Source organism: Medicago truncatula, chromosome 8, assembly GCF_003473485.1.
Source record: "Medicago truncatula cultivar Jemalong A17 chromosome 8, MtrunA17r5.0-ANR, whole genome shotgun sequence".
Classification (NCBI taxonomy): domain Eukaryota; kingdom Viridiplantae; phylum Streptophyta; class Magnoliopsida; order Fabales; family Fabaceae; genus Medicago; species Medicago truncatula.
This window is the reverse complement of record NC_053049.1, coordinates 49,545,547-49,570,280: the sequence shown is the minus strand read 5'-3', so window position 1 is coordinate 49,570,280 and position 24,734 is coordinate 49,545,547. Positions and strand designations below refer to the sequence as shown.

The 24,734-nt window shown below is 33.7% G+C and overlaps 4 protein-coding genes across 5 annotated transcripts; 1 reads left to right on the top strand and 3 right to left on the bottom strand.

The window, feature by feature from the left end:
• Positions 1-1,633: 1,633 nt before the first annotated feature.
• LOC11412402 (TPR repeat-containing thioredoxin TDX) lies at positions 1,634-5,090 on the top strand. Its single transcript, NM_001424630.1, has 6 exons — positions 1,634-1,801; positions 1,874-2,237; positions 2,326-2,466; positions 2,544-2,657; positions 3,574-3,604; positions 4,515-5,090. Exons 1-6 carry the CDS (start codon positions 1,692-1,694, stop codon positions 4,847-4,849), a joined length of 1,095 nt encoding a protein of 364 aa, NP_001411559.1. The 5' UTR covers positions 1,634-1,691; the 3' UTR covers positions 4,850-5,090.
• Positions 5,091-5,452: 362 nt separating this feature from the next.
• LOC11412901 (ABC transporter G family member STR-like) lies at positions 5,453-8,992 on the bottom strand. The gene is made up of 4 exons (NM_001424629.1): positions 8,225-8,992; positions 7,923-8,102; positions 7,573-7,841; positions 5,453-7,100 (listed from the first exon to the last, which is right to left on the bottom strand). Exons 1-4 carry the CDS (start codon positions 8,579-8,581, stop codon positions 5,453-5,455), a joined length of 2,454 nt encoding a protein of 817 aa, NP_001411558.1. The 5' UTR covers positions 8,582-8,992.
• A 1,465-nt stretch (positions 8,993-10,457) lies between these two features.
• On the bottom strand, positions 10,458-20,733 carry LOC11412401 (uncharacterized). Of its 2 annotated transcripts, XM_003631083.4 has the most exons (11): positions 20,024-20,732; positions 19,683-19,940; positions 18,796-19,038; positions 18,352-18,498; positions 16,749-18,145; positions 14,997-15,070; positions 12,780-12,861; positions 12,582-12,707; positions 12,259-12,365; positions 11,689-11,846; positions 10,458-10,950 (listed from the first exon to the last, which is right to left on the bottom strand). In XM_003631083.4, exons 1-11 carry the CDS (start codon positions 20,462-20,464, stop codon positions 10,711-10,713), a joined length of 3,273 nt encoding a protein of 1,090 aa, XP_003631131.2. In that variant the 5' UTR covers positions 20,465-20,732; the 3' UTR covers positions 10,458-10,710. The 2 variants fall into 2 exon arrangements, with proteins under 2 accessions (XP_003631131.2, XP_039685397.1); XM_039829463.1 differs by lacking the exon at positions 10,458-10,950 and having other exon boundaries at positions 11,747-11,846; positions 12,259-12,355; positions 20,024-20,733.
• A 1,458-nt stretch (positions 20,734-22,191) lies between these two features.
• Positions 22,192-24,161, bottom strand: LOC11417030 (uncharacterized). The gene is made up of 5 exons (XM_003631082.4): positions 23,971-24,161; positions 23,722-23,888; positions 23,535-23,633; positions 23,295-23,453; positions 22,192-22,583 (listed from the first exon to the last, which is right to left on the bottom strand). Exons 1-5 carry the CDS (start codon positions 24,059-24,061, stop codon positions 22,509-22,511), a joined length of 591 nt encoding a protein of 196 aa, XP_003631130.1. The 5' UTR covers positions 24,062-24,161; the 3' UTR covers positions 22,192-22,508.
• Between the last annotated feature and the right edge of the window lie 573 nt (positions 24,162-24,734).

Below are 24,734 nucleotides of genomic sequence, written 5' to 3'. Positions count from 1 at the left end.
GTCGGGTCAAACGATACCTTAATCTCCCACAACGGCAATGTAGAAGCAACTGAATTTAGGAGAAAAAATTGAAAAATAGTTAAAAATATAAAAATTAGAAAATAATTAAAAATATAAAAATTAGAAAATAATTTAAAAAAATTGGTTAGGGGAAAAAACGGAAATTCATAGGCCATTGTTAAAAAAAAAAAAAAACTCAATCATTTAGTAGATTACCAAATTGCCCCTTATAAGGGCAAAATGGTAAATTCAAGTGACATGGATTTTCTTATTAGTATATAAATTTAAGGGTTAAATATGTTTTTGGTCCCTATAATTCATTTTAGTCCCTCTAAAATGTTCCTTCAACATTTAGTCCCTATAAAATTTTCAATCACTACTTTTGGTCCTTATTTTTAACTTAATTTTTGTATTTTTTTAATGAAATTATGCAGAAATGTGTAAAATATTCTAAAAAAATTTCCTTTAAAAAATTAGAATTTTTTAACAAAATACAAATTAAATATGAATTTTTAACCGTAAAAAATATAAAAATTCATATTAAATTCATATTTTGTTAAAAAATTCTGAATTTGTTTTGGAGTGATTCTTATAATATTTTGAATTTTTCTGGAAAATTTTATTAAATAATATGAATTCTACATATGAGTTTACTTTAAAAGAGGGACCAAAAGTAAAGATTGAAAATTTTATAGGGACTAAAAATCGAAGGAAAATTTTAGAGGGACTAAAACGAAAAGTTGATACATTTATAAGGACCAAAAACATATTTAACCCTAAATTTAATAACAACTATTTTAATTTAATAAAAAAAATAAGACAATGTTTTATTATTAACATAATACATACTATTTTAAAAAAAAGGAAAATGTTAACGAGTGCTCCTAAAATATTCTTTAAATAATTTAAATAGCAAGTTTTTCTATAAAAAGTTGTGTATTTAATATAGGCTTAAATGTTTTTTGGTCCCTTAATTATTTAATTGGTATCGTTTTGGTCTCTTAACTAAAAAAAAGATTGTTTGAGTATTTTAAGTTTTTTTTTTAGTCTCGTTTTGGTCCCTTCTATTAGGTTTCCGTTAGGGTTTTAAAAAAAAGTTAACTCCTGGACACGTATCACCTTGTCATTGGCTCTGAGTTTCTTTCTTTTTTTACAAAAAAAAAGGTTATTATTTTTTTTTATGAAAAATCCCAAAGCCAATGACAACGTGACACGTGTCCAGAGTTAACACGTGTCACCTTGTCATTGGTTCTGGGAATTTTTTACAAAAAAATAAAATATATATATTAAAAAAAATTAATAATTTTTTTTTTTGTAAAAAAAAATAATAATCTCAGAGTCAATGACAAGGTGACACGTGTTCACACTTAACGTTTTTTATTAAAACTAACGGAAACCTAACAGAAGGGATCAAAACGAGATTAAAAAAAACTTAAAGTACTCAAACAATCATTTTTTTAGTTAAGGGACCAAAGCGATATCAATTAAATACTTAAGGATAAAAAAACATTTAAACCTTTAATATATATTAACTTTTTAATAGAATAATTATTAAATTTAGAATGTTTAAAGAGTGGGGGCATTCGTCATCCAAGACCCTTGAAAGAAAAAAAAGTTAAGGTTTGAGAGCGACACAGTAGCATAGAAGAACATAACGCAGTCTACTGAGTGGAAGCAAACCCTAAGAAGTGATGGATATTGGAAAAGTAAGCGAGCTAAAAGAATTCATAGAATCATGCAAGTCAAATCCTTCTCTTCTTCATACTCCTTCCCTTCAATTCTTCAAATCTTATCTTCTCAGGTATTATTATCATTCTTTTCTTCAATTCAATTCAGTTATTCCCATTTCAATCTCCTCTCTTCTTTTGTGTAGTTTGGGTGCTCGCATCCCTCCCCAACCCAAGACGGAACCTGTTGTTGATGATGATGATATCATAGAATCTGATATCGAGTTTGATAACACTGATGATGTTGTTCAACCTGACAATGACCCTCCTCATAAGATGGGTGATCCTTCTGCTCAAGTAACTGATGATCAAAGGGATGCCGCACAACTATCAAAATCAAAAGCAATTGATGCTATATCCCAAGGTAATTTCGATCAAGCGCTCGACTTACTCACTCAAGCCATTTTGTTGAATCCACATTCATCCATACTCTATGCAACCAGAGCTAGTGTTTTTATTAAGTTGAAGAAACCAAATGCTGCCATCCGTGATTCTGACACTGCCTTGAAGGTTGGTTCCTTCTATTTCTCCTCACTTGTTCCATTCCACACAACACACATTTTCTCCTCACAGTATCGCATTCATTTCTTTCTTCCAGATCAATCCAGACTCAGCCAAAGGATACAAAATACGAGGATTATCAAGGGCTATGTTGGGACTCTGGACAGAAGCATTGACTGATCTTCATGTGGCTTCAAAGATAGATTATGATGAAGAGATTGCTATGGCACTTAAAAAGGTAACTTGCCTACTTTCTTCACATGAGATTAAAGTAATCCTTCTTGCCGCTTTTTTCTTATATTTTTTACTGCACAGGTTGAGCCAAATGCCCATAAAATTGAGGAGCATAGAAAAAAATATGAACGCTTACGAAAGCAAAAGGAGCAGAAAAGAGCTCAACCGAAGAAACAACCACAAAATCAAGCTCAAGTAAGTATAGTTCATAGCTATCGAGTAAAATATTGGTGTTTTGTCCCAATCCATAACTGATCCGCATAATATACTGCTGGATACAGAGTACCCTTTCATTTTGTTTTAAAAAAATATAGTTTTAAAGGAATTTTCCTATCCATCTAATCTATGATCTATCTGTCTTGGATCAAATATCTGGACTTAGTAGGTATATAGTTTCTGTTAAGAGTCTCACATTGAAAGAGATATGTCCTGAGTTTGTAAGTGAGTGCAAAACTCAACTTATAAACTAGCTTTGTAAAGTTGAGTTATGCACAATCTCAAATTCTAATATGGTAATCAGAGTCTATCCAAGTTCTATTTGGCCACTCGGGTGGTTACGCTCCAGTCCAGATGTCCAATCTTGGGTGTTAGGGTATGTGTTAAGAGTCTCACATCGAAAGAGATGTGTCCTGAACACGGGTTTATAAGTGAGTGCAATACTCACCTTTCATGCCGGTTTTATAAGGTTGAGATGGACCCAATCTCAAATTCTAATAGTTTCTATCCTTGAAAAAAGTTTTTCATAGTTAGTCTTTGTTGGGTAACAATAGATTTAGGGGTGGATAAATCAACATATTTTGCTGGGCGGCATTTTGGGTCTTAGTTGGAATTTGTTGCTTGTGTGAAATGGAATTTCAAAAGAAGCTGATAACTTCAGCTTATTTGGGCTGCCTTGCCATGTTCTAGTTTTCTTGCAGTAGGTTTCTGTAGTCTAGAATACTATTAATGCGACTGTTGAGATATAACATAAAAACAATTCCTAATTTTCTACAATTCATTCTTCTAGTCATCAAAGTTCCAGCAATGGCAAGTTGTTGGCTTCCTCTATATGCACTTCAAAAACAATGCTATTTGATGATATTTCACATCTGAAATTCCTCATTTATTGCAGGATAAAGATGCACTGTCTGCTTTAAAAGATGGTACGTCTATGTCTTTCCTTCTGCCTTATGGAATTGAAATTGCCAAATCTTGTTGTTGAATTGCTTATTCTGGCTATGTCAAAAATAGAAACAGTATTCCATATTATACCTCTGATCCTCTTACCGCCTCATGTTGTTCATGACACGCAGAAGTTGTTATAGAAGATTTAGTCTGAATATCATTATAATTCTTACCTGCCTCGCAGCGTAAAAATTTCATATGAACTGCATTGAACTACTTGAAATCCCTGTTTAGGTCTGTGTTTATCATCGTATTTTGTCTGTAGGGGTATCTCAAAGCTTTTTGAACAATAGATAATGACCAGTGTTAGATTTCTGGTTTGGATGATTAGAACCTTGCTCCATGCATTTAGTTCAACATCTATTGGTAATAAATTGTCATGGCTGAAAGATGAAAGGTCTGATAAAATTTAGGGTTTTCCTTTGTTTGCTGTGTTATGTTAATGCTTACATTTTGGCTTGAATTTTGATAAAGCGCAAACCATGCTTGCTCAGGGATTTGAAGAGAAGATTGCCTATCTTGCATAAATTTAGTGATAGGGTGTAGGGAAGGAAGACAATACATTGCCAAATTAACTATAAGTTCATGTAACAAATAATCTTAACAAGTACAAAAGCTGAACTCTTGAGAGTAATTTTTCAGCTTACTTTTATTCCTCAAAAATTAAATACTGTCTATTTGTCTTTTGTTTTATTTTTCCTTTTTGCCACCTCATTATTTTTCTTCCCTTAATCTACTAAGTTTTTTTGTTTTTGGACAAGTTGATCTATTTAGTTAAGAGGCATCTTTGAGATCTATATATTTTTGTTGCCATTACTTGGTATTCAACTTGAAACTTGAATGATTTATATCAATTAAGTGACCTATTGCATTGGTGGCATTTAAAAGGGCAAGTGATTGGTGTTCACTCTGTTGGTGAACTGGAAACGAAGTTGAGCGCTGCATCAAAGACATCTCGCTTGTTAGTTCTGTACTTTACTGCAACATGGTGTGGCCCTTGTCGCTACATTTCTCCGCTTTATACAAGCTTGGCTGAGAAGTATCAGAGAGTGGTTTTTTTAAAAGTTGATATAGATGAGGCAGTGGATGTCGCAGCACGCTGGAATGTTAGCAGTGTTCCAACATTTTTCTTTGTAAAAAATGGCAAAGAGGTTGACAGTGTTGTGGGGGCAGACAAAAATACACTTGAAAGGAAGATTGCTCAACATTCTGGCCCTCTTTAAGTTATTATTACCTTGTTAGAACTCTAATGTAATATTATTTCCATGTTGTGTCTTCTGTTTACATGCCCATAGTGTCGGTCAAAATTGAAAGTTCCAATATAGTGGTTTTTGTTGTTTCTTTCCGTTATTGATTTTATAACTGTAATAATGGGAAAAAATTGTAACGTATGAAATGGTTACTTATTTTGAGAGTTGTTGAATTAGAATGATCAGCTTTACACTTTTTTTTGTCTTTATTGAAGCGAGGGCTTTGTTCTTAGGAAACTTCATTCTCACACGCGACTTGAGGATGCAAAATTGGTAATTGATAAAGTAGTTTGATTTTAATAGTGTTCTTCATCTGCTGATGAGCGCTGGGGGTTGGATCCAGCTTTCTGTAACATGTTCACCTAATATGTGTTTTTACTTCTTCAAAGAAATTGCCATAAACATAAGAAAGAACTGCTATTCGCTTTCTCATAGCAGAAAACTCGTGAAATTCATCAACAAAATATTATGTGACGACATGAATATGATAGTAATAATACAAGAAATAATGTGATCACTGTGGCCTTGGCTATTTAAGTAATAGGTTATCCAAAGAAATTGGGGTTGGTAAATTATTCATTTTCTTTCATTTTTGGAGTAGAATCTCAAAACCAAGTAGAAGAAGAACCTGTAAAGAACACCCCAAGCTAGCAGGATTAAGATGTCATACCATAGACTTTCCATTGTAATATCCATTGTGGACAAGACATCTTCCCCTAATAAGCAGTTAAGCGGAAGACTGGCATTGTGGTGTTTGCTGGGCTTAACATCTCCTAAAGGTCCGGGGGATAAATCTGCTTTGTTTCCTGAGTAGCAGCCGCGATTGTTCTTGAATTCATTTATCAGTAACCCCTCAAATGGGTATTTGATTGCAGAAATATAATGGAGCCACTTCCAGTATGCGGGTATCTGAGTTCGCTTGAGGAAGAAGCCGCAGGTCAAAAAGAAGAGTGCTGTTGTGGCAATGACTACTGCATACCCCGTGATGTAACTAGGCACAAGTGCACTAACAAGCATCACATATGCATTGGTAGTAATGAGGGAGGCAAATAGAATCATCCAAAAATTGAAGAGATTGCTTTTCAAGTGGAGCATTAATTTGGTTATGACTGCAAATGTGAGGCCTTGAACAGCAAAAAATGGGAGGTAAACAATGAGGGAAGATATTACATATGAAGAAGCACGGTAAGCATTGTGGGAAGTTTCCCTTATGAATATGAACCTTTCCATGATAAAAGATGGGACTGCATCATTGGAAGAAAAGAAAACAAGGCACACTGCAAAGATGTAGAAATTGAGGAGCCTATTGATGTCTATAAAAGTAGTATCACCCAGATTTTTGAAAATGGTGGATAAGACAAGTGCCATGACAGTCAGCACAATCTCACGGGAGGCGAAGAGTTCTGGAGTGCGAATTACATTGAGTACCGTTCGCCATGAGAGCACTGCAACCTCACGCAACCACGGATTTGCATACTTAGGCCCAAGATCCGGCTCATCGAGCACTTCCTCAATCTCAAACTCTTCGTATGAAGGTGCATATGAAGTTGCAGAGTAGTCCATAGACTGACCAACCACTGTATTAGTTTTTTGGATATAATAAGGATCCTGATAAGATGCAGAATGTTGGTTGGAAACAAAACTTCTTGGTCCTGACAAGGGCGTTTTCCCAGGTGTCCATCCTGGAGTTCTTGCCGGAGTCCATGATGGTGGGCGACGTGGGGTTCCTACTACACCATTGTAAAGCCAGACAGAGAAATCTTTGGCTGAGAAATCTTGGTAGAACTGAGAAGCTAAACGTGGATAAACACCACTGGTCACAATGTTTCTTGATGTTTGAACACTTCTCCTTTCAAGGGAGTTATCAAAATTTTCGTCATCATCATTGTCATCATCATCAAGGCCAAACTGTGAAGAATCAGGTTGTGGGGTACCAGCAGTAAATCCTTGGCTGCGCAGGCTAATCATGTGTTTAGATGCTGGGGTGTTCCTTCTGTAAGGTGTTCTTGGAGGTTTAGGAACAGGGGTCATGGCTGCTGGGTCAGGTTTATGGCCATCATGTTGGTATTGGACAAGAGGGTCAAGTCCAACCGTCGCTTGATCGTATTCAGTTATAACATCTAGGAGATACTCAATATTGTTTTCTCCATCAGGTACAGGCCTTCCAAATCCCGAAAGGTGAGTGTGAAGTGCATCTGGCCTCCCCATGTATATCAATCTTCCCCTATAAATAGCAAAACAAATATGGTCAAGATATATTTTTTCGTTTTTAAGTAAACTGAACGAACCTACAAATATTGATGTTTTTTGTCATTAACTATTTATATCCCTATCGTGCAACTTTAAGTAAATCCTTGGACTCAAATTGTGGACTAATATTTATAGACTTACTGCAAAGACTTCTTTATAGTATTAAGGTATCAAGTTGTGGTCCAGTTGACTTATAATCTTAACAGTGAGCTAAGAGTCCCGGAATGGTTTTTTTCTATGTTTCTACCATAAAGTTTTTAACATTTTATCATGATTCATGTCATAAATGTGTTCAATGTACTATATTTTTTGGGTTCCCTTGTCAGTTTCAGATGGTCTTTAAGAGGAGGTATTATATATCTCCTCATTTCGGGTTCTACAGAAAGTCAGATAAACATTATATCAGGGCTAAATCACTATAAGAATATAAGTTTTGAAATTTTCACCTAGCGAGGATGGTGATCTTGTCGAGAAGCATCTGAATTCTAAATGAAGGCTGATGTATGGTCATGAGAACAATGCTACCACCCTGAGCTATGTCTTTAATCTTTTCCACTACACTGTAAGCACTTGTAGAATCAAGTCCTGAGGTAGGTTCGTCCAGAAACAGAAGTGATGGCTTATGAATGATCTCTATGCCGATAGATACCCTTCGTCTTTCCCCTCCAGACACTCCTCTCCTTCCCTCATCACCAATATAGGTATGTGTAGCACTCTGAACATGGACAATCATCAAGTTGATTAATCTATCGTTTTATGGGTGTAGGTAAGTGAGAGAGACAAAGTCTTATTTTACCTGTAAGCCCAGTTTATTGAGAAGCTCGTGAACCCTCTTCTTTTTTTCGTCCCTGGAAATAGAAGGAGGAAGCCTAACTTCAGCAGCAAACATAAATGTTTCGAAAACTGTCAACATAGGGAAAAGCTGGTCATCTTGCATCACATAGGATGACACCATTTTCATGTAGCTTGTAGTTACCTGCATAATTAGAGCATACCTACATGAGAATTCTTAAATTTGAAAGAAAGGTGAAAAATATTTGTTTTACTTTCCTGAAGAAAGGTAACAAAACAACATGAAACAAGAGGAGTTAATTTTACCGGCTTTCCATCAATTCTAACTGATCCTTGTAGACTCCCTTTAGCAATTCGTCCAGCCAAGGCATCGAGAAAGGTAGATTTTCCAGCACCACTAGGCCCCATGATTGCCATGATTTCACCTTTAATTGCCTGGCCAGAGATATCATGAAGCAGATATGTTTCTTTGTTGATCCAAACTCCATCCTTTTTCTGCTTCTTAATGATACTGTAAGAGAGGTTAGTGAATTCTAGGCCGTAGCCAGGAATGGACTTCTGGGTCCTGAGTTGGTTCAAATTTGTTGTGGTTCCTCCTGGCTTGTGAGAGTCCATTAGACTCTCAAGACTTTTATTTGTGCCATCCCTCTCGAGCCTTGCCATTGCGTAGTAGAGCAATCACTTCTTATGGCACTTTGTTTGATTGCTGATGTTAAGGGACTTTAAAGCGCTAAAGTTGAGTTGTGAAAGGTATAAAAAGAGAGGCAGGTGATTAAATATGGACAAAAAGGTAATGGTCAAAATGAACCAAATCATGGCGGCAACTTTGGTGAAGTCCTTTTCCGTTTCCCTTTGGGTTTGTCGTTAAATTTTCTTTGATTTTACCGAAGAATGACGTAGTTTTGTTTCACTCAGCACCAGAGACAAAATTAACTTCCTATAATTGTTGTTTCTCTTGAACTTTCAACTCTAACAAAGAGAGCTGGCATGGCAGCTAGCAATCATGATTGTCCGCTTCTGCATGTACTTCACACCAAACTCGAAATTAGTTACTTACAATTTCAAGGCTGGCTCAAAATTTAATTCACAAAAACCTACTCTCTCCGCTCATATTATGTCACATTTGAATTATTTGTTCTCAAATGCTAACTCGTGCCTTCAAAGATGTGTCTCTTTTATATATTAATATTACGAAAATGTGAAAAGGAGTTTACATTTAAAGACAAAAATAAAACTAAATTGGTGCTTAGATATAGGAACAAAGGGAGTACATTTTAAGGAACTGATTATAGAAATCTAATATCAAAAACCGTGCATTCAACTTTTAAAAGTTAATGTATTATGTTTTTCAGTATAAAGATTTTTTTTTGTTGCTTTACATGTGTCATTAAGAAACAAGTTAATATGACCCTTGTTTGTTTGTATCCTTAACGAGTGTTTTTAGATTATTGTTTAATACTCCATCTGTCTCACAATTATTGTCTCTTTGATATTTTTTTATTTTTTCAAAATAATTGTCACTTTACAATATCAATGTAACATTTATTATTTTTTTTCCACTATTATACCCTTATTTATTGAATTTCATACAACTTAATTACTCCACTAACTACAATTAATAAGAATGTTTTAATAAATGTTATTAATTTTACCATTAAAATCAACACAATTAATCATTTTCTTAATAATCATGCATAAAACTTAAACGACTAATATTATGAGACGGAAGGAGTACTATGTATAAATGAAGGAGAGAGACAAATGGTTTTAAGTGCTCTTGTTAAGTATTGATGCATTTTCCACTATCATAAATGCAAAGTGGAATATATTAAATTAGGAATGATGAAAGTAATATTAATTAGAGTTATAAAGAAAAAATAAATAAATTAATATCATATTGAAAAATGAAATGACTCAATTATTTTAGAATTTTTGTAAATGGGTAAATTATTATAGGACGGAGGAGTAGTAAATTTATGTATTTAACGAATAATTACTTAATATAGAATCTTGGAAAATGAAATACTACCTCCGTCCCTATATATAAGACCATTTTGTTAAAATTGCGGAAATTAAGAAAGTTGATATTTATATTAAAGTTGTTTGTAATCACTATTGTTTTTACAATTTTATCCTTAAGAGAGAGTTAATTTATGTTTTCCATATGCTATTTATTGTTGATTGAAGAAAAATATGTATAATAAATAAGGACATGTATGTAAAGAAATAATTAATGTAGTTGAAAATAGCAAAAAGGTCTTATAAAAAGGGACAACAAATTTTTTCAAAAGGGTTTTATAATTAGAGATGGAGGTAATATATAGTAGGCATCTTGGAAAAAAAAGAAATAACTCTAAAATGTCTTGTGAGGTTAAAAATGTGCAATCATACTATAAGTGAGGGTTCAAGAAATATAGTGCATGCCGATGAAGCTAGAAAGAAATCGAGAAATGTAAAACTGACAGAATAACAATATGAATTAGTTGAAAAAATCAGCTATAGACATGACATCTACTTATAGTGAGCTGAGCAAACTAGCTAAAGCCAAACCAACAGTTAGTTAGGTAACAACAGGCTTAACTATGGTAAAGTTATTACAAAACAATAGTTCACTAACACTGTACAATTCTATACATTGAAAAGAACAACCACTACGGGGATATAAATCAAAGAATTAAAGGTAGAAAGCTATCATAAACTCGACACACTGAACCAGAAACCAGAAAGGAAAAGAAAAAAGAATACAAAAACTAAATCAAATGAATGAAATCAATATGAACAGCAGAAAAGATTTACGATGAAAATCTTACTACCAAAGGCGACGCCACTTTTTCTGCATGGAATGCCTTCAGCAAAGACACAAACTTCAAAAGGTTATCTTTGGAGAACCACCGAAGCTTCAATTTCAGAGAGCCTGGGGTCCTGTTTCCATGGCTGACAGTTACAAGGTTCAATCGGGTAGAAGGATAAAATTCTGTCAATGAACATTTCAGACCTAAAGTAACACAGCAGCTGTCACCAGCCACAATCACCTGCAAAGAGTAACATCAAACAATAAGCCAAGCAATAAATGTTTAATTTAAAAGGGGGAACTGAAGAGAAAAAAAGAACAGCCCTTATTCCACATCATTGGCCCATGGAGGTAGGATTTTTAGAAAATCATTTACTTGTGAAAAAATCTTCCATACATACTAATTTTTCTCTTCTACAATAATGTCCCAAATAATTATGCATTATCAACAAAGAGGAATGGGAATTTGGGATGACCTCATGATAAGATGCACGCTTGGGAAGAAGAAAGAGAGCTGAGTTGTAGTGTCAGTAAGACAATTGGGAGGGAATACACGTTTACAAGGACAGGTGAGAATGAGAAAGGAAGTTATGGAATTCCACTGCTGGGCAGAAGAAGCTTTAAGTTTTGTTTAGTTGGAGGAAAATAGAAAGAAAGGGAGGGGAGGGAAAAGATTATTTTAAACTTTAGTTCTTCAGTTCATTTTTAAGAGGAAATGGAGCAAATTTTCATTCCCCTCCTAAATTGTGGAAATTCTGAGGGGAAAGAATATATGTTCAAAAATTAGAATTAAATGTGACCTTAAAGATTACAATGTTTAAATCTCTCATCTCCCCTTCCCTTCTCCTCCATTGAACCAAACATATACACTTTTTTCTTGTATTGGGTTCCTATCACCTCATAAATTGAAAATCCATTTGTTTTGATTGTTTAGAATGTCAGGTATTTTCTGCATCACTTAGCCCCAAAAAATACTTACCATCTCAGTAATGTCAGCAATTGAGCAACATGAATCGATTCTGTAATATGGAGACACAGAGGCATCTGATGAAAATGAATACAGTTGCTTGATGTCTTCAATGCATAAAAGCACATAACCTCCGATCACAAACAGCGATCTTGAGAGCCATGATTCTTCTGTAAGTGTAAGACAAGGAACAACTTTATCCCTGCAAACTAATAGCTAATAGAAGAATCTAAATATCCTTGCAAATTTCAATTGAAGACATTTTTTAAAGACTTCCATATCCAGTACAATTAAGAATGCCAGATAGTTTCAAAAGCCTTCCCAAAGTTATTATCATCAACTAAATGAGTTACACATTGTTTCAACCATATAAGAAAACAATCTCTTGAAACAAAATAGCATTCACGCATTAGTTCCGAGAGATACTTTATAAAGTTTCATTTTTCAGAATTCAGTGCAGTAATTTAATCTCGAAGATAAAGGTTTATGACTAAAATAAACAAGAAATCACTACTGTTATTTTTAGTAGAACAGAATATAAAGAAAAAATATGCAACATTAAATGACTAGAGAGAAGCATACCATTGCCATGGTTACAACAGACAAGTACCATTGCATACTGATATATGCTGACATTTGAACCACCGCATATTTGGTTGCCAAACAACTCAACCTGGACCTGCTCCAAACTGCCATTTAAATTTCCAAAACCCCAGTCTATTATAGAAGGAAAAAATGAAAATAGAAAGGAACTGAACATAAATCATAACTATAAAGGAATCACTAATATCAACGCCAAATATCAAACATATACTTATGTTCATAACGACAAACTTTACAAAAATATAAAATATAGACATGCTTTGCCACCCAAATTGATAATTTATAAGGGAAAGGAAACCCACCTTCTTATTGAGCATCTAGAATTTCCACGACATGAATCAAACACTTGTATGGTACATAGTAACTCTCTTGACATTTCAATGCTACTTGTTACAAAAAGGTATGTTTCCCCACCCTCGAAATTTACCCTGATGAGCCAAAAGTACCACAGTTAAAACTTACTACTTCTTTAATTAATGTAAAGATACAAGTTCACTAACCTTAAAACCTGAAGTCCCATTCCAACAAGCACCTCCCGAACTTCTTCCATCTTGTGGCAACTCAATACGCTCAAAAGTTCCCCTGGATGCCGTATTTAAAATGGTTTTTAGAAAGCTATAAAAGCAACTGAGTGTCAACAAAGCTTTCTAATCTATTTTGTTGAAATAAACAAGGCTTTCTCTATGTTGTTGAATAATACAGGTTAGTTAAAAAGTGGTGTTCATTTTTCAATCTGAAAAGCGGATATAATGGGATGTATTTTAATCCTTGTTCAAAGTTAGAGGAAGAACCAATTGGGTTTAGATATTTGTAGAATTGATTTTAAAAAATTAATACAGAAAGGACTTAAAAATAATTTATTTGTTTGGGAATGATAATTTAAAAATTGGGTTAATTAAGTTTTTGGTCCTTATAAATATCTGCAGTTTTGTTTTTAGTCCCTATAAAAATAAATCACACTTTTTAATCCCTACAAAATTTTCCTTTAGAGTTTTTAGTCCCTGTTAAATTAAAATTTGTTTAATTATGCTTAAACTTCTAAATTTTTGAAAGATTTTTTACCGACATATTCATAAGATCGTAAGACACTCTTTTATAAAATCTTTTAGTTTTTTAACATGTAATAAATTAAAAATGAATTTTTCTAAAAGTCAAATTTTCAAGATTATATTAATGAAAATTTGGACCTAATAATAAAATTTTGAGCTACTTTTTTGCGAAGGAACTTTGTATAATGTTCTAAATAAGTATGTAAAAAATATGTTGAAAATTTAAAAGTTTAAGCACAATTAAACAAATTTTAATTTTATAAGGACTAAAAGTATGTGTTTGTCCCTCTTAAATTAAAATTTGTTTAATTGTACTTAAACTTTTATATTTTTAAATGATTTTTAACAGACATGTTAAGAACATTATAATAATCTCTTTCATAAAAAAATTAGAATTTTTTAACATGTAATGAATTAAATATAATTTCTTTAAACACCAAAAATTCAAAATAAACCTAACGAAAATTTGGACTTAAAAATAAAATTTTGATCTAACTTATTGCGGAGGAACGTTTTATAATGTTTCAAACAAGTATGTAAAAAATCATTAAAAAATTTTAAATTTTAAGCATAATTAAACAACATTTAATTTAACGGGGACTAAAAACACTAACGGAAAATTTTGTAGGGATTAAAAAATGTGATTTATTTTTATAGGGACTAAAAACAAAACTGCAGATATTTATAGGGACCAAAAACTTAATTAATCCTTAAAAATTAGCTTAAGTGAACTGCTTTTGTTTGGGTAAGGTAAAATCATTTAAGGGATAAAGTAAACCAAAATAATGTATTACTCCCTCCGTTCCATAACAACTGAGCCATTTACAAAAAAATATTGTCCCAGATAAATTAACCCATTTCACTTTTCAATACAATATTAATTACTTTTTTCCAATTATAACACTAATTAATACTACTTTTCACCACTCCTGATTCAATATATTTTACTTTGCATTTATGATAAAGAAGAATGCTCCAAAAGTTGACAAGGGCACTCAAACCCATTTTTCTCTCTCTTTCACTTATACACTTTTTCTTAATAAGTGTGAAATGAGCCCAGCCAAGGGCTCAGTTAAAATGGGACAGAGGGAGTATGATATAAGAGATGAATAAAAGAGTGTATTATGGTCAATCATCGATTCATGATTGAGCAATGAGAAAGTCAAAGCTCCTTGAAGTCGGAGTCACAAATTATTTCTACCGATGCAGTATCAACTATCAAGTTTGTTTTCGGCAATAAAGCAGCCAAACAAGATGAACATTGTTGGAAAGTATCACCTATTTGGGGAGAGTATTTTGTATTGTGCTAGTTTCCTCTTTTATGATTTTCTCTTCTATAAACTTTCCTGGATTATTATGTAAATCTTGTGCATATATATGAATGGTTGTATTGAGGGCTTCTTCAAGCAACAGGGTGAATTGTTTACCCATTGTAAATAATGTTATGGAAACTTGTTTTCACAAAACATAAATGGAATTTTGAGTCTCCTAAAATTCAAAACTAAAGCACACTAAATTATGTAGCCTTCGATGCAGCAGAAAAGTAGGTTTCATATTCTTACAGAAATTAATATGGTAAGCATGGACAAAAGAGCCAAATGAATGTACTAATGACAAAATAAAAAGTAAGTTCCTTATGCTAACAAAAAAGAAACGCAATGGCCGAACCTGATCCATCAGAAGCAACATTAATTAGAAGCACATAGAGCTTCTTATGGCTGCTCAGTAATACTGCAACTTCTCTACATGTGACAAATAAAGAAATTAAACATGCCACAGAGGAACACAAAAAAAATCAAGTGCATAATATGAAAGTGCTGAATAATGTGGATAGGGATGCTTTTAGCAATAATCATTTCAAGTGTTTGTTTTGGAAGTATCATATCATCTCTATTGCCGATACCAGTAATGCATCTTAACCAAACTTTTGGGAGAAGGATTTTTTTTTTTAAGATGACGAGAAACAGAACAAAAAAGAAAGAATCTTGTAAGCGGAAATCGATTATACTCCTTTTGTTATCATGAAACTCTTCAATATTATAAAAATAAACAAATTACAAAATGTGCTCCAGAAGATTTAACAATATCTTGTATCTACATGATCTAGTTTAGCGATAAAAATTAACAACTCTAGAACAAATATTTAACAACAATCTCTGGAAAGAATAGGTACTATTTGTACATTTCATTTACATAAAAATTACTTGGTCTTTGCTCGTTGATTAGATTTTAAATTTTAAGTAGTTTCACATGATTCTTATTATAAAGACATGATACTTATTTTCAATTATCATTCACTATTCTCAAAGAAAGAATTACAGAACAAGCATCAATTTTTTGGGTGAACCCAAAGGTTAAGTTTGAGAGATTTAATATGGTTTTTAAGTCATCTGGGGTACTAGTTTAACATTCTTGCTATAAAAACTACAACAACAACCAAGCCTTATCCCACTAAGTGGGGTCGGCTACATGGATCAAATTACACCATAATGTTCTATCATAAACCAAATTTGGATCAAACTCATTATGATTTAAACCTTTCCTAATAGTTTCTCTTATAGTTTTTCTAGGTCTTCCTCTACCTCTTCAGATCTGACTCTCCTCCATCTGATCTACTCTTCATACTAGCCTCTACAGGTCTTATCTCTACATGCCCAAACCACCTAAGTCTATTTTATACCATCTTTTCTACTATAGGTGCTACCCCAATTCTCTCTAATGGTGTCATTCCTAATCTTATCCCTTCTAGTCTTACCACTAATCCAACGCAACATCTTCATCTCCGCTTACTTGATTAATAGCTAAATTTTCGTTGAGAAAAAAGTTTGAAATTTTTTATACTTTTGGTGTAGATAATAGAAAGAAGTTTCTAGCTGAACAGTTGAGGGAAGCAAGGCAACTAGATATATCCAGATATTTTTGCAACTCTTTGCAGACACTGCTGAATGTAATCAATAGATAACTACAGAAAAGACCGGTCAATTAGAAGAAACATATTAATCATGAGTTAACATCATATGTGATTGTGTGAGAGGTTAAACACTCTGAGTAGGCAACTTATTTTATTCTCAGATTTCAGCGAAATAGACATCTGAGCATACCCCAATATCTTTTTGAAGATGAGAAGCTCAACATGGGAAAAGGACATTGTAAAGGTTTTTTTTTTTTGCAAAAGCTGAACTGTAAAATCATGATTGAAATCATTATCATAAACAATAAATGTAAAAATGATAAAAGGGAAAAGGACACCATAAATTTAAAATGTAAAAGTCATGATTATGAACAATAAATAACTTGTATCCCTAAAATATATTCCCACAGGAATAACAAAAGATGCCCAATCAACAGAACTGCATAAAGTGAAGATATGTCCATTTGATTTTTCCACTCAAATGCTCGTGAATATCGACTGAAAATTACCTTTCTTTGTAGTTTGTCTCCATCTGAAGGATGGAATTGCAGCGTATGCAATGATTACAGACTTCATTGGCTTCAGAGTCGGCAATATTTGAATTGAAATATGTCACGATAAAATCATTATTCTCTTGGGTAGAGCAATTACGCCAACGAAATTCAGTGAAATCATCAACAGCTGATTCTTGCCTTGAATTTGCTGTATTCTGTCCTTGATTTATCTGCTCTTGTTCATGAGCACCTGAACTGATGTTTACTTTCTCTTCTAATATTGAAATAACTCTCTTCTTGGCTTTTTTTCTGATTTTCTTTTTCCCGAAAAAATCAGTTTGTTGACTAGCAGAAAGTGAACTGTCACCAGCACCAGCAGCAAAATCAATTGAACCCTGCTTACAAGTTTGGTCACTGGATGAACCAAATGAACAAATGTCATTTTGTCCTGCATGAATACTTCCTTGTCTTGGGCTGCAAATATTTTCCTCATGTTGATTTGGAGATATAAGTCCATCGACACTCCCATTCACGTGATTTTTATATGGGTGACAATCGACTATGGGAACTGATGGTTCAGATTCACTGCAATCAACATCACTACAGCTTGTGTTACTATCAGAAGACGCCACTGAAAAGGAATCAGCTGACAGCTGCAAAATTTCCTCTACCAAGTTATGGCGGCGATGAAGGAGGTCTTTTTGAAAGTGAGGAGGGGATGTGGGGCATGTAGATGATGACTGAGACCCATTTATATCATCAATGGTGGTCAATGGTGAGACGTTGACATTTCCGGTCATTCTATGTGCTCCTTGGGGGGCAACGGTGTCGGAATGAGAATTTTTAGATTGTGAGAGGGAACTATTAATTCCCTGAAGTAAAAAGGATTTGAAACACTCCACATCCACTCCCCCGGAGTCAGAAAGAGAGGCCCCACTAGCATTACCAAGAGATCCTCTGTAGTCAAAGTATTGCTGTCTACGAAACCAAGCAGACATATCTGCAAAAGAACTATCAGATTCTAAAATATTCATACTACTTTCATCTCCTGAAGCTAGAACAGAATCTGATGCATATCTTGAGACTTCACCATGTTGCTCCTTATTTGTATGGTTTTTGGGTAAATTTTCTTTCTGATGATGTGATGTACCTCTTCCTTTTATCCAAGTTTCTACCGATTTGTCAGAAGAAATATTCATCCAGTCTCTAAATTCCCGCAACCAAAGAATAGAGCGCTCTTTCTTCATATGTTCCACTTTATTTATCAAATCATCTATTTCAGCTTCGTCATCAAATAAATCAGGATCCTCGTTATTTTGAATTTCATTCACGCATGACTGAGATTCCTGATCAGAACATATACTAGTGATCTCTTCTTCACTCTCGATGCTAGCAACACGACAGACCTTTCTCTGTTTGAGAAAACAAGAACAATATGATGCTTATCTCTATGTAGATCCAAATAGGAAACTAATAGATTTTTTCAACAATGTGATGTTTATCTCTTTAGTTCAATTTTCAAAAAATAAGATCATTTAAAACAAAACCGAGGTGCATAACAAATAATTCATCACTTTAACATTTTTACATCTACATGTTCAATTTCAATATTACATACCCTTCTATTGTTGCCACCTTCCACTATAGCCTCATCCTTGGCAGGTACATAAATCCCAAAACTGGCAGGTTGCTTATGCATACTGGCAATAATTATTTGTCTCTTCCAAAAATCCGTAGCGTTAATTTCCTTCTCGTCTAACTTCAACTGATCAAAATAAAGGAGAACTTGTGTAAATTTAAAAAGGCAAAAAAAAAAACGGACACCAAAAAAGGTGAATATGTCACACAGAAATACTTCAGAAATCAAATGGCATCTAAATATAGAGGTACGGTAAAATATAAAATACCAACACAGTGATACACGGCACTGAATGGAAAAAATATGGACAATCGCACCCTCAAACGAGAGCAAACTGTCACAAACAAATAGATAGACAGAGATGAGACCTAGTTTTAGACAGTGTGTGTCTGTGTCGGAGTAAGCAAAATATATAAAACTTACCTTTTCTGGGTAGGCGAAGAAACTGAATACTTGTGCCCTATACCATCGGGCACAACATAAAGGATTTCCTTCCATCCACAAGCTTTTTAGATACAGAAGGCCCACAAGAAACTCTAGCTCTGAAAAATTGGAAATAATATTGTAGGAAACATCAAGTCCTTCAAGTGACTTCAAATTCTCAATCCCTCGCAGAGTAGTTAGAGCATTGTTCCTCAAAACAAGTTTAACAATATGACAAGAAACCTGCATGATCCAACAAAATAGGTATGTGGGCCCAAAGCAAATGGCTAACTGAAAGACATACAATAAACAAAAAATGTCTCGAGAACTTTCCTACAAATAATTTGCTTTCCTCACATTTAAGTACTCAAAGTAACTAGATAGCAGAAACAGACGACTCTTCAATTAGGCCGTTCTAAGAACAATAAATTTGAAGTCACGAGCAAACATCATTCAACTAACAATTCCAAAATGTCAGTCAATCCATGTTCCATGAATCACAGAAATTGGGACTGCAATCAGATTAACTTATGAGGACCTTGCTGCTCTTCATGTGGCTGGTGAAATTAATGAAACTTGGGGGAAAATAAATATAGATCGACAGCCAATTATGGTGATTTTTATGGGTCTACCCAGGTGAGTGTGCGGCATGTTTGCATCAACTCCTTATATAATTTGATCTAAACATGAAAATGATACACAAACCATACCATTGTCGGCCATTTTTCCCCATAATAATTTGCAATTATAAACTCATGTTAAACCTATATTTACAACTTGAACTGAGCCAATTCTGCAAGAATCGAATTAGAGCTTTGCAATGACCTGATACTGATACAGTCAAGTATGAGTAACATGTAATGGAAGAGAGAGAGAGAGAGACATACCTGGGTGAAGGGAGCAAGTGTTCTGAGGTGATTGAAACCGAGGTCCAGATGCTTCAATTTGGTACAGTGTTTGAGATTATCAAGCTTTGCAAACTTGTTCCTGCTAAGATCAAGGGTTTCGACAGAAGGGAGAAGATGCAAAGACTCATCCATGAGAACCAAACCATTGCATGCACAAGATACAAATGATAATCGGTTCCATTGAGGAGAATCCTTTATCTCAGTTATTCTGCTAGCAAATACATGCCGAAGAGCATCCTATACAAGAATAATAATGAGTTGAGAAAAGAATAATGAATGAATGAATGAATGATAATAATGAAGTTGAGAAATAAACTTACAGTAGAATTGTGACAAATAATCTTCTCGAGAGTATGCCTGAGGTCGAGCAAACCTTTGGCGGCGGAAGTAGAGAGGTCGCAACCTCTGAGCTCAAGAACCTTCAACCTCCCAAAAGGCAAGAAAGACAATGGAGTGGGATCCCTAACTGGAGGTTGCAAGACAGAAACAACCTTGAGGGAAGTGAGAAGACGAAGGATCCTACGGAGTTGCTCGAGTGCACGGTGATCACCGAGGTCGGAGACGTAGGCACGAAGATAATCGACGGGGGCACCGAGAAGGAGACTCTCAAGCTCGTGAAGGGATTCGAGCCTTGATTGGACGTAGTGAAGGCCGGCTGGATTTAGCTTCAAGACGAAGGATCCTTCGATTAGAGGACCCGCCTGATCTTCGACGAACTTGACAAGCTTCTCCAGATAACGATCTCCGGTCACAATCGCCATATATATGGATCAATCAGTGCGGAATTAGGGTTTTTAGAGAGATGATGATAATCGGTGACTCCATAGCAAATCAATTGATCAGAAAGAAAGAAAGAAAGAAAGAAAGAGACACGTGTACGGATGAATGAAGAAAATTGGAAATTCAGTCGGAGGGAGGAGGAGGAGGATGATGATGATTGATGATGATTAGCCAAACACAAACGCCCATCGGTACGAATCAAATCAAACGTTTCACACAACTCTGTCTGTCTGTCACCTACGTCTTTATATATTTTTATTTGTTGTTAATTAATTAAATTGAAGTGGTGGTTACTTTATTAGTAGTGTGTCCTGATGCAACTATACTAATTCTCATGATTGATTGTTGGTGTCCTTCTCTTCTAAATGTCACGTGGCATGCCTTTGCATCTTTTTCACTTTCAATAATCAATCTATGCTGTCCTTCTCATTTTTATTTATTTTTCGACGGTAAATTCTTTTATGGAGTAAGAAATTATTTTCAATCCAAATCAAAACTAAATTATTTTATCTATTTTCTATACCAAGTCCATTACAAAAACAATAAAATTTCTTTAAAGAATTTAATATCATTTACTAACACAATTTTGATTCAACTCTTAAAACCTCTCTTATGACTTTTAATTCTTCAAACTAAAAAATTCATCATCAATAGGTATGTTTCAATAAGTATTTATCATGGACTTCAAATATTTATTACAAATCATTATCATGAACTTACTGGATGTATTATCATTATTACAAATGGCAAATAATAGTACCATTCGTATTAAGTTGAAACTTGTGGGTAAATATTGATTAAAAACATAAGTATAGACAATAAATATTTTTTACTTTTATATTATAATAAATTATACTTTTTTTTTTAATGATAACAACAATATAATAAATATAATATAATTTTTTAATTTTTTAATGACATCCAAAAAAGAGCATTTTTATAGTCAAATTTATCTAAAAGTATAATTAAAAGGAAAAAAATCAACTTAAAACGGTCTATAATTCCAAAAAATAAATTTAAAACGGTCTATTTGTTTATATTTGTCATAGAATTACAGATTATAGAATGAGTAGTGATACATAGACCACCTTAGGTGGCATGTACCACTTATACATCCATACACAATTGTGACATGTGTCCATATGGTCCCCACACACACAAGATTTCACGCACCCTCACATAGGAGTGGTGCATAGTGTGTATGGAGAAAAGGGTGTTCATGAAACATTGTCCTGATAGAATACTATAGATATAACCGAATATAAATGTTGAAAACTGTAAAGAACAGTAATTTGCGACAAATAGTAACATGTTGAATTTGTTCTGTTTTTTTGGTTTATTAAGGATGGAAGCAAATGTCCCTCAAACCAACACACGCACATGAAATGATTCTGTCCTCCTGTTTATGAGAAAGGCGAGTGATAACAAAAGAGAGACTGCATCTGCACGTGATTGGTTCTGGTATTATAACCAATAATTATGGCATATTTATATTTGAAAATCAACAAGTGTATGACAAACTTCATTTTCTCATAGTGCAATGATTAAGAAATGCCAAATGATAGTAATTTACATCTGCACATAATCAAATACCGTTCATTGCAAATGCAACAAAGAGCTTAATTTATTTGTTCACTTCAGAAGACATTTTCCTCATTTATGAATTCCATGGAGTTAGCTTCTGTGTATTTGTTTTGTAAATAATCGCTTCAAATAAATGGCAGTGCATGAACATATTGCCAAATTCCAATGCTACCTTCAACATGGCTCCACCATGGCATGAGGTGCACTGGTGACCAGCAATAAGAAAAGTCCTAAATTATATATTCATACGTCATCAGAGTTATTTCATAAGCACTGTAGTTTTAGAATTCTCTACATTGTCTAAGAGTGAACTGTAGCAAACATAGCAGATCTTTCTAAACTAGTCCATATATATATATTATGTTTTCGGTTTAAATACTTCTGTAAAACTGCAGTGTTTATATACAAACAAGCTACTTCAATTCACATCTTCATTACTAGCTAACGACTCTTCTCTTCCTCGACTTCTTGAAGCAGTACTTGTAGCTCTGCTTCTGTTAGGGACTCTAACCGCTTCTGCAGATTCAATAGAGGTAAAATTATTCTATGTCATTTTATATGAGAAACAATGTAAACACACATCATGCTGCAAACCCAAGTTTAAAACTTCAGTCATCTATACCTACCTTCGGGAAAGAAATATTTCATTATAAGGTTTTTTTTTTTTTTTGGGCATCTGAATGTTTATCAGTCTCTCAGGGTTGATACATGGGGCACAGAGGGCACAGATGCTTCAAGTTTGAGAATTTTCAATCAGTCACTGAGATATTTTCAATAAGCTTATTAAACTTGATATCAAAGGAAAATGTAAAACATTTTGAATAAGGTTGGACATATATTCAACTCATTTTTACTCCTAGCACAAAGAATGATTTCCCCAATAAACAAATAATGAAAAGGAGCAGTGGTATCATGAGTTCATAACAAAATGCAAGGAGAGAACATTTGTTTGACAAGAACTTTGGTTATAAAATGTAGCGTGCGAAATAAAAAGGTACAAAACAAGTGATGAATAAAATAATATCTTCTGACTTACGGCCTGATTATCTTTGGCCAAAACATATTACTGTAAACGATTTTAGGACAAAACATATTTATGACTAGCGCTGAAATTAGCACGATATTTTCCTTTTTGGGCCATCACATTTCAGCATTGTGCAAGAATAAGAATTTGCCCAGCAGGCATGCCTAAAACAATAAAAGGGAACCTTGTTAATATTATTTTACCTCCATGACTTTACTTTCGTAGTCACGTAGCTGCTGTGCATATGTCATTTCCTTGTTTGAGACTCTGAAGATATATGTTGAGATCCATCCAACTGTGAGGCCCAAAACCAGCACAAGTTGAACAACATTTCCAGCTTGTAGTGGATCAAATCCAGCAAACTGCAAAATATATCCAAGAATAGTTGCCTCAGTTTTATTACAAACATAAGTGCCTATTTTTGAAGAGTTGAGTTGAGATACCTCAAGTCCGGATTTTAATGCAATGCCAAGGAAAGTAACTCCAAGTCCGATTAATATGACATCTTTCCTTGAATATCCAAATGGTGTCTTTGGCTTAGTCTGTAACAAATACTAGTATTTATTATTATTATTATTATAAGCAAGTTCCAATTAATATATACAATATATGAAGGAAGATACATCATGCCTTAGTCTGATTATTATTAGAGGAGGTGTCCCGATCCAAATCATTGGAGCCGGATGAGTTTGAAGAAGAGATAGAGAATCTGCGATGATGATGATTCGTTGAAAGCTTGGTGCCACTGAAAGTCTTTCTGGTTCCATTTAATAAACATTGGGGAACTCTGAGTTTTCCTGATGAGCAATTCAATTTAATTTAAATAAATTATTAAGAGTGGAAAATTAAAAGGAAATGAAACAAAAATGAAGTTTGTACCTGTGGCTGTGTTAATAACAATGAAAGGTGAAGAAGGAGGTCGTTGTAAAGCAGAAATTGTAAAAGATTTAGCATAAGCCATCATCATCATTATTTGAACACTTCAAGAGTTGAGAAGATGATGAGATCAGGTTTTCTTCAATCCAATCCAACCAAACAATACAAACGCGTCTGTTTGTGTGTTTCTCCTCCTCCATACGTGTCACTTCATTATTGCCTCTTCACCGGTCCCATCCCTAGGGGGAGAATTGCTATTTACACGTTACATAAGGTTGTGCCACATGAGTACTTTACGAAAATGTCCTTCAGCAGTTAACTGTGGAAGTTTTAGTAAACCGGCGGCAGTTAAACTAACGAGGAATACTACTGATCAGCAGTTAACTGCCGAGGAAACTTCAAACCTGTTTTTTTTTTTAACAAAAACCATAAATTGTCATTAATAATATTTATTGATTTTGAATATTTCAATCATTATTTTGGTACGTTTCAAACAATTGCTGTATTTTATTTATGTGTATATATCTTAATAAGAATAGCATTTAAATCAATGTAAAAATTAAGCATTTGAATATTGTTTTGCAAATTACTTAAATAAAAATAATAATAATAATATATCGTTAAAATAATTAATATTGTTTTTTGAGGACTTAAATGCTCTTTTTATTTATAATTTTTTTGTTGTTGTATTTTTTTTTTATTGAATCACTATTTTAGGTCCATTAATTACTGATGGCAAACATTTTTATTTTTTGCTCTTGCGTTTT